The sequence below is a fragment of the Taurulus bubalis genome (assembly GCF_910589615.1).
Source record: "Taurulus bubalis genome assembly, chromosome: 16".
Taxonomy (NCBI): Eukaryota; Metazoa; Chordata; class Actinopteri; order Perciformes; family Cottidae; genus Taurulus; species Taurulus bubalis.
This window is the reverse complement of record NC_136604.1, coordinates 5,877,900-5,888,452: the sequence shown is the minus strand read 5'-3', so window position 1 is coordinate 5,888,452 and position 10,553 is coordinate 5,877,900. Positions and strand designations below refer to the sequence as shown.

The 10,553-nt window shown below is 40.8% G+C and overlaps 1 protein-coding gene across 2 annotated transcripts; it reads right to left on the bottom strand.

Annotated features, from left to right (window-relative positions):
• Positions 1-5,306: 5,306 nt before the first annotated feature.
• meaf6 (MYST/Esa1-associated factor 6) lies at positions 5,307-10,336 on the bottom strand (the record flags this gene model as incomplete). Of its 2 annotated transcripts, XM_079232047.1 has the most annotated exons (8): positions 5,307-5,735; positions 5,994-6,027; positions 6,499-6,528; positions 8,424-8,616; positions 8,713-8,758; positions 8,849-8,936; positions 9,401-9,516; positions 10,247-10,336. In XM_079232047.1, 8 exons carry the CDS (start codon positions 10,334-10,336, stop codon positions 5,721-5,723), a joined length of 612 nt encoding a protein of 203 aa, XP_079088173.1. In that variant the 3' UTR covers positions 5,307-5,720. The 2 variants fall into 2 exon arrangements, with proteins under 2 accessions (XP_079088173.1, XP_079088174.1); XM_079232048.1 differs by lacking the exon at positions 6,499-6,528.
• Between the last annotated feature and the right edge of the window lie 217 nt (positions 10,337-10,553).

The window sequence follows — 10,553 nt, the reverse complement described above, 5'->3', positions numbered from 1 at the left end:
TCCCACAACTACGGAAGCCTTCAGAATCCAAAAAGTCGATCGGGAGAAAAAAACTGTCCGGCCGGTGCTAATATACTACACACAAGGATCTATCATACTTTATTAAACTCATACAAGCTCGTAGGGTTACGAAGAAGTGTCTTTTACTAAAATCCGACTTTGTAAAGTGTACTTATTAACGATCTAGTGAAACGTTATGGCCGCCGCCCGGAATTGACGGTGAGGTTACGGGGTTTATGTAATTACATGAACTTAACGGTAAGTTACATTTTTTCTGTTCAGTTAGAACTCTTCCCACAATGCTTTACTGTATTTCAGCGATTTAAAAGAAGTTAATCAACGTTGTGGTTCCGGAGATCCTTTAGGAAACGTCACTTGACTTTTTTCCTCTTTTTGTTGTCCGATAATGGGCGCCGCGGGGCTACTGTCTTCACGGTTCCTTTGAAATACCCGACGTTGGATTTCTGTGGGTAGTCCCATGCAGACTTTCCCTTATTATACTCACATAATCTACATAAATATTTACAGTTCAGAACCTCTGTGCTGATCTGCTCTGATTGTGTTTATATGGAGGCTGTGCCAGGCTAGTGTCCATGGTCCATGTCGGGAGGGAGTGAGGGGGGAAACCAAGATGATGTAGTTTAGGACACACTGAACAGGACATATTTTCCCATAACAAATATTCTTAGATTGTTTCTATGGTCTTGGTGCAAATTGAAATACCTTTTACACACTTTTTATTGCCTTGACAGTGGCCCGAAAATATTTTAATTAGACAGTTTTAATAAAGAAACTAAACTTTTTACCTAGAAAACTGTTTGACAATTTAAAAAGAGAAGTCCAGAAAGCTAGTAAGTGGACATTAGAGTTCAGATTAGGAATACATTTATATTATTTCAGTAAGAAAGCTATATGAAAAAGTAAATATCTGAATTTAGCCCTGACGGGTGCTAATGTGAGTACATGGCGAGTACATGACTCAGTGTTAAAGTGTTGACTTGGTGCAACAAGCATGTTCTTCATGCCCCGTTAAAATCCTGTCACAAGATCAACTCCAGATGAAGAACACAAGCGCCATGTGGTGCTGTTATTTGTTTGAGCGTTTCCCATGACTCTTCCTGAAATATGTTTGACCTTGTTTGCGGGGATGTCGGCGAACAAGTCTTGTTTGGTCCCAGGAGGAGGAGGAAGGATGGGGTCGAAGCTCCTCAGTGAATATTTAAGGTTTCACGTCATCCCGCTCAGTGGCCAGGGACTCGGACTCAGCTGGACCCCGCTGCTGGAGGCTGTTAAAGTAATCAGATGACATGACTCTGACTGACTGGCCGCAGAAGAAAGAAGGCGGTCGACCCTGCAGCTTCTCCACTGTTTCTTCCTGCATGTTTCCTGAAGTCCTAAGAGGATGCTTTACAGCATGGAACATGGTGGTGTGGTCACTTCTTTTTCTTCTTCTTTTTTTTTAAACCGATATCCGGTTGCTCAGTTTTGGGGAATATTTTTTCCTCAAAACTGATTACAAAAACATTACAATAGACAAATTGGAAAGAACAATAGAGTAAAAATACTCTATTATATACTGTACATATAAACATTAAAGTAACAGATATTAAGTGGTTATGTAGTGACACTTATGCCAGTGCAAAAAAGAATAGCAATAGAGTGAGGTCAGTATAGTAAAACAACATTTTAACTTAAATTAAAAAAAGTACATTTGAATAACATAAGATTAAAAACAAACGTAAAAATATAAAGTGTATAAGCAGTAATAACAACAACAGTGCCTAATATTAACTCAAATAGAAAAGTAATATTGTGCTTGATATTGGGGGTAATATTGGCAACGATATTAAAAGTAATAAAAAGTTATATTGCACATGATACAAATAAGAAGGGAAAAAAAAGAAGCTGGGCCATGCTTTCATTTACTCACAGCCTGAAGATAGTTCCTACACTCTCTGCCTCCTTCTCACCTCTCCCATCCAACCCCCCACCGGCACTGAGGATCTGCGAAGGGGATGTGAGTCGACAGAGGATCAGGAAGGCTCCGGGACAGACGGCGTGTCCCCCTCCTGCCTGAAAGTCTGTGCTGACCAGCTGGCCCCCATCTTCACGCAGATCTTCAACCGATCACTGGAGCTGTGTGAAGTCCTCTCCTGCCTCAAGCGCTCCATGATCATCGGTCCCCAAGAAATCCTCCATCACAGGATTAAATGACTACAGACCCGTCGCCCTGAGGTCTGTGGTCATGAAATCCTTTGAAAGACTGGTGTGGACCCACCTGAAGGATGTTACGGGGCCCCTGCTGGACCCCCTGCAGCTTGCCTACCATGCAAACAGGTCTGTGGATGATGCAATCAACGTGGGACTGGTGGGCCGTCAGTTCCTGCTAAACCTTCTCTGCTGACCTAAACAGAATCACAAAGTTATAGCTATTTTATAATTATTATTATATACATATATATATATTTTTTTTTTTATATAATAAAAAAATTATAGCTATTTTATAATGTAATTGTTTTTCACAAATACGCTACATGTATTATAATAATTGAAAAAAAAACAGACACAGGAACAGCTTCTTTCCACTGGCCGTCACTCTGATGAACAGTTAATCAGACCTCCATCTGCACTATTTTGAATACTGTTTTGCTGTCTTTTTTTATATTTGTTTGTTTATTGTATAAAAGGACGAAGAGCTAAGTGAAACTGGAGTCAAATTCCAGGTATGTGTAAACACACATGGCCATTAAAGCTGTCCCTCCTACATGGTGGAGGTTGGTCTATGGCTTTTTGCCTGTGACACCTATAAAGCCTATATGGGTTAAACCTGTTGCTTTCGTAGCTTTATTGTTTTCGTACTAGGTTTCTTCATCAATGTGATGGCCTGGACTGCGCCAACATACCATCATTTATCAACGATAGCTTTCTTTTTAAAGCCTCTATAGAGTCTATAGGCTCTGGTTTTATAGTTAATGAGTTTGATATTCATTCTGTTCCGAGGTGTAGGTAAGTGTAGATATTAGGGCACTACGGGTGCAAATTTGAACTAAATTAAATCCATTAGTGATGACTACATGACATTATGGAAATGAACACATCTCCAGAGTAGGGCCAGTCAATACATGGGTCAATCTTATCACTTTTTGCTGTATAAAATACTTTTGTTACAATCAAAATGAAAATGTTTCTGTGCACCACACCACCACCTTTGAAATCAAAATTCCACCCCTGCCCTAACGTGACAGGAAATGAAACAAAGATTTGCTGCTAAGTGGGAAACACACATTGAACATTCATGCCTCATTACTCACACACCCCAAGGTTAAACGTGTGGAATGCATTGCGGTGTGAGCGGGACTCTTTCCAGCCAGATTGCATTACGTATGCTGGCGGATGTTGAGTGTGACTTGTGAGTGAGCCACATGAGCCCTGGTCTCCATCACACACTCTGAAGGAGACGAGGACACGACGACGCTGGGGGAAAGATGTGCAGCGTGTCTCCAAACCTGCGTACATTTCAGTGCCCGGTCACAAGTTATGTGAATCACTAGTTAAAGAAGTGAAGGCCCGTGTGAAACCTCCTCGAGGGAGAGAAAAAATAAAACAATTCCCATCTGGTTGTTAGAGCAATAAAGTAGTGAGAAGGCTAAAATAGAGCACTAACGACCTACAGCCATGCTTGCAGCTCTGAGGCACAAACCAAACAAACTACAGCAGAGGCGAATGCTAATGTCATTAGTTTAGTTGGTATTTGGTTCGTAAAAGCTAGATAAAATGTTAATGTTTTAACAATTGAGAAGACATTCGTGAATGTCTGAATAAAATTGTTCAACTTCACTGTGAAGCTAAAAAGGGAATTAATTTGAATCTTTGATTGCTTGAAACCATCCACGTCTGTAAAATAATTGTTACACCAATCCATCCGGTAGGTGTTGAAATACTGCATTTCAATGAGTAAAAACGTTGACCTGCAGATGAAAATCCAGGTGATCACCAAAGTCGGTTCATCCTCTTGGTACCAGGAATGTCTACCAAATGATATGGCATTCCATCCGATGCGATATCCCCCTTAAAAAAACAAACGAGTAAACCTCACTGGCCCTGATGGAGAAGCTATATAGGGGATTATCTACGGATGACATACAACGAATGATATCTCCGATGTCATCAGGACTCGTTTGTCTACAGGGAACATAAACGTCTGTACAAAATGGAACTGCAACACATCCTATAGATGTTGCAATATGGCTAGAGTAAGAAAAGAAAAAAACACCAAAAATAACACTAGCTATGTAGAAGTAAAAACAGTAATTGTGTAATTCATAGCAGCTGAAATGTGACTCTGGGATGGCGCCTGAAACCGAGGAGAGCATTCCAGGGACGGACTGGTCCCAGTCAGCCTCTCCATCATACGCGACTGTCAGCAGCTCTGGTTCCTCTCCATAACATCCAGTTGTGACCAATGTGTGAGTCACTGCCAGGTTCAACTACACTTCCATGTTTCGCGGTACTCTTAGAGGAGCTGTAAAATATCCAAATAGAGAAAGACGGGAGCCATGGCAAGCTGGAAGCCGATTGTCATATAAGTGCCTTTGCATTGGAGAGAAAGCAGACATCTTTATGGATGACGTCTCCCAAAACACACACAAACATTCTAGATTGACAAGCAGCACTACAGGTTAGATCAAAAGTAGTATCAAAAGTATTAAACTCTCCATGACTGTGTATTTCGTTGTCATTTACAGATGTACGGCCCACCGTGTGTTTTTGGCGCAGCCTAGTGAAAAAAGTGGGACACTTCATGTTGATTAAAAACATGTTAAAAGCTGCAACTTTTACAACCATTTCCTCACCAAAAACTATTTTTAAAAAAACAACTTCCATGTGTTTTTTTTTTTAAACAGCAGTAGATATTGAAATCTATGGATGCTAAAACCCAGGGAACATTGTGTGACATGATGCTGTCGACACTTTGTGCTCCGTGTTTACCTTCGTAACTGTTTTCATGAAACAAACCGAACTGACAGAAGAGAATGTGCTGGCTTTTCTCCATATTAGCTCGGTAAACACTGTTTATACTCGGACAAAACTATTCCATCATACAAATTTTTATGGACCGTGTGTGGGAACTGCATCCAACAATTGGCCAATTTACATTTTTCACAGGCGCGCATCTGCTAGTGATTGACAGAAGAAACAACAAAGATTTAGGGTTATTACAGGCAGCACGGACTCAGCGGCCGCTGTGACGAGTGATGCAATGCATTGTAAACAAGCAAAACATATTCTTTACTTGTATTTGTTTTTATTTTTTGCAAAACAACCATGTAATAAAAGAATCCGGGATATTCAGGGGGTTATACGTCTATGTGATGCTTAACATAAAAAACAAAAACACAACATTTTCTTACAATGGGAAAGTAACTACATAATAAATACAATCTTTTTTTTGTTTTGTTAACACTATACAAAATGGTGTGTTACTAGCGGCAGGCCTCGTCAGCCTTTAAGTAACATGCAACACCATATTTCTACTTGGTAGGTTAAAATCGTAACCTTGGTGACCGGGGGGAGAGGGGGGGGGAGCGATGTTTCAAGCGATACACAGTACAGGCTGAAATATGACAACCGAGAAAAATAAAAAGGCAAACAAAGTTCATGAAGTCCAGAAATGGAAAGGTGTCCTCCTCGCGTGTGTCCAGGTGTTCCAGTCGTCTTTGTTAAGTCGAATAGTCCTGCAGGAAGACAGGGGACGCATAATGGCAACGGTTATTGAAATGAAGGCAGTGAGACCAGTCAAAGTTTCAAAGGTTGATTTTTAGGCAAAAATTAAAACATTTGAGAGACATTTGAAGATGCTGTCGCTGGCATCGTATCGACAAAACAATAATCTCAAAAATAATCATCAGATGTTTTGCTAATAAATAAAATCATTAGTTTTCTGACAGAAATAACAGTATTGCTGTAAAAACAAAACAAGAACTCCAACTTACAGCTCGTGGTTTCTTGTTAACCTTCATGTCAAATCTGCAACAGAAACAAAGAAAGGCTGCATTATATATATTGTTAGAATTAAATGGGAATTACGGTAAGAAGCGACACCACTACCATATCACGAAGAAGCCTAAAGACAAGCTCATAACAAGAACACTAAATGGCCGTGTGTTTGTTCTTGTTCGTGCACAAATCTCCAGCCAGCCAAACATCTGAACGAACCAGCAATGTTTTCTTCAACTGCTGGAGTTGGGGAAGCACAGTCTGGGGTCGCAAAGATGTGAAAACACCCCGATAACAAGCAAGGAGATCGAATGGAGATCAGAGTGCTGGATGTGGATGTGCATTAGAATGATGGGAGTGTTGGACATGCAGTATGGCTGAAGAGCTAGCAGGCTTAAACTCAAAGTTCAGGTCAACAGAAGCAGACAGAGAGCAAAGGATGGGGTTCACAGCAGGCAGGATGTAAAGACCACAGGAGCAGGAAGTAAAATTCAGACTTACTCAAAGTCATAATCAAACATGGCAGAAGGACTTGGGGGGAGGGGCGGAGGGGGCCGGCATTAGGGAAAGGAAGAGAGCAGCAACTGTTAATTCATCCACCTCAGTCTACAGCCCTACAGTCTACATAACACCGCAGTCCGGACTTTACAGAGTGAGAGAACCACTCCGGCACAGTGTGTGAGGTGGAGCACCTGCTGTGTTAATATGTGGTTAGAACAGTGAGGGCTGAGTCAGGGAAAACCGGTCGACGCTAAGCAGTAGTGGTGTAACGGACTGTTGTCGTTCCGTACAGAGACAGGAGAGCTGCTAACGGCCTCTTATACACAATGGTGGTAACGTTCAGTTATATTAAGAGGAGTTCAGGCTCTGTTCGGTGAAAATGAGTATAGGCGAAGCTAAATTATAACGTTATCATGATGTGTTCACATGTAATCTCGTAAAATGTAGTGATGGTGAGAAACTTGAATAGACAGTTGTTTTGAAGGAGACAGAGACATAAATATATATATATATATATATATATTAGTTTACTTCCTAACTATCTCGAAGGAGCTTATAATACATTATTAAAAAAACTTAATGATAAGATTTGTTTCAAAATCTATAAAATTACAATCTTATATTTCCATAGACTTTGAATTGTGTGTTTTTATGAAGAAAAAAAACACTAAAGATGAATATAACAAAGTGAAAGGATAACATTCAGAATTGTTTATGGTTGACACCGAATTCGGGGCGGTTGAAATTATTTTTGAGGCGGTGACAAAAAAAAAAGTTTGGAGCTTTTTAGACCAGCTGCTATAATCAAATGAACTGGATCTGCCAATATGTGATCAAAAATCATGATCATGAATCTCTAAAAGTTAGATTTGCCTCCTTTTTTCTTTTGTGCTGATCCGATCCAATCAGTGAGTTTTATGATCGGTTTCACCACTATTACATAGGTGGGAGACACACAGCCATATTAAATCATCAAACAACAATTCTGGTGAACAAACCCATCAGTGAACAGTTTGTTCAACATCGACTCTTAAATCCACACTCGATTTACCAATAAACAATCAGTGCGTTTACATGCTCTTAAGTTGGAGTTTAATTAAGTGTCGGATCGCCACAAAATAAGAAAAGTTTCCCAAATCAAGAGGTATGACATAATAATAATATGTCCGGTAGTTATTTTATATGGAATTCTGGAATATATACAAAAATACATAATCTGGCATTAACCCTGGTCACAAGTAGACATCGTTTAATTGTCGGAGGTTCCGACCCAAAGACGCCAAGAGCCAAGCACACACACACACACTCTAAAATATTTGCGAGTAAAAAGAAAATACTTTATCAGTGCTCGCTCAGCTAATACCGAATTGCTACAGACAAACTAAAACGAGAGCCGTCTATATTCTGTCGAACTGTTAAGTTTTGTTTGTTCTTATAACTGCATCTACCGGCTGAGCCGTCCTCTTTCTATTAGCGGTGCCTGCAGGCAGTGACTCACATCAGCAGAGTGATACTGACGGATATCCGCGCTCTTCATAACCTTCACTTAGGAAGACGATGTGTTTTATTGCCAGTTTAGATTTTTTGTGAGATATGAGTTTATTGTGTGACTTTGCTGTTGTAAAAATCACTGTTGCCGCTCTACAAACAAAATGTTTTTTAAAATAATAGTAGTAGTAGCATTGATACGCTCCTAACGATTCACATTCCCAGGCATGCTGGATATAAACATTTACATAAACCACTTTCTCCCAGTAACCTGGTTTCTTGTGTGCATGTAAACATACTGATCACTTATTAATAGTCTCAGATTTCTAATCAAGAAATTCTGGAATTGGATTCAATTAACAGCACAATCAGAAGGAAAAAGCAGCAGAGATCAGACGGCATGATGACACACTGCTTCTTGTATCTTCATCGTGTACCTGTGTCTGTTTTTATTCTTCCTCTTCTTGTGGCTCCCGTGATGGCTGCCTGAGGAGGAAGAGGAGGCAGCTTTCTGAGGCTTTAGGTCTTGCAGCGTTGAGTCCACATCCTCTGTGTCCTCCTGGCTGGGCTCGTTCTCTTGGTTCTGGAGATCTGGAGAGGCGTCGCTTTCCGTGCCGCTGCCTGCCTCGCCTGACGGGACCCAAGCGACAGCACAAATTCAGTGTCAGAAAGTACCAAGGACTATGACGGAGAACCCGGCCGTTTGGCTTGAGAAAAACAACTCACGTTTTTCATTCATGTGATCAGGTATCCCACCGAGTGCACAAACTGCCTGCAAATCAAAACAGAGTGCAGTGCATTAGTAGTTCTTTTCTTGTCTAAAGTATTTTGAAAAAAAAAGTCCAGTGAGAGGGGAACTTACTGCAACTGATGTGACCGATGACTTGCTGAATAAACGCTCCGCTTCCTTGAATTTCCTATTCCTTCTATCAGTCTTACTATTGGAGTTCCTGTTAGAATATCAGAAATACAGTTAACGGTGCAATTGATTAAGGTGTTCCGATCAATATACCAATAGTTATTCTGAATAAGTCTGAAACAATCTGATGCAGCTACCACTGGAATCCCCCACAACACACACGTACGTGTGTATTATTATGCATTGTGTGTGTATATAAATAATTCACATAAAAATGACATCAACAAGACTTTCAAGTAGTGGGATAAAAATACATTCCCACCTCACACCTGCTCATTAATTATGTGACACTGAGACAGTGATGAACCATTTCTTCTCAGTTTTTAATTTACAAAAGAGCTGCAGAGAAAAATGTGATTCCACAAGTACATGTGTATTTTGAGGCTATTGATATAGCTGTACAATGTACTAATAGTGTGTTCTTCTCTTCAACATATATGTGTGATAAAGAGTGATGCAGACCGTCTGCGACAGTAATGTGTCTGATATACTTACTTTTGGTTGGTGAGGTATCGGTCCCATCCTCTGATAATATTACCGTACATCTGAGTGTCTTCTAGATAGCTGCCTTCAAATGCATATATTTGTCTTTCTAAGTTCACCAGTGTCTCCTGAAAAACAGATTAAGACTTTAATTAGTTGTGAGAAATGAGTAGGCACTGTGCACAGACGACCAGACAAATAAGTGTTAGAATGTTTGTCAGACTCTTGATTTTGCGATATTATGTCAAGAATCCAGACAGATGAATGATCCTAACTGCAAGCAGAAAAAAATGCCGGATGAGACAAGTCTACCACTACAATAACTAGTTTACTTACTGCTCTTGTTTCCGTATGACTTATGTTGTCACCATACTCTCCTTGTGTTGTTAAACGACCGCCAGCCAGAGGTGTGTAACGCGCCCGTAAAGCTAAAGTATCGCGAGAACTTTGCCAACCGGGCGGCGGCTAAATTTAAGCTATGCTAACTAGTTAGCATATTCGCTTCAGTATAAACGGTAACACTTTCAAATATAATTTATTTCAAAACGCTAGCAGCACTTGAGTGTAACCAAATATTCACATAAAGGCAAATAATAAACGGGTGGCTGATAGTTAATAACGCTACGCTCCCTACAGTATTGTCTTAACGGTGACGTTAGCTAGCTAGCTAAATTGGCAGGAGCTATTAGCACTTCTCTAATGAGCGGCCGAGAGGTGGCTAACGTTAGCTTAGCACTTAGCAAGGCCTCAGCTAGCAAACGCCTAAATAAAGTGAGAGTTACCTGCGATTCCACATGGTAAAACAACACATTTAATGCAGCATTCATCTCTACGGGAACTGCGGTAACGTGGACTTACGGCGAGTTCTTGTTTCCTCTTCACCAGCTCGGCGAGCTCCCGGCGGGTGTCCGGGATCTGTGGTGGAGTCGCCTTCGCATGCATCGCCATGATGGATGGAGCTATCTGTAGAAACAAAACAGAGGCGGGTTGGTATAAAGCGCCTGTCGGACAACACGGTACCGACAGGTGGCGCTAGAGGACCGCGCCAGGACTGCGGCTCGCGCCACGCTCTGTGTTTAAGTTGCCATAACAACGATACACGTGAATTAGTAGGCTTCAGATTTAGCGAAACATGAGCAACGTGGACCGAGGAGTAAATAAAAGT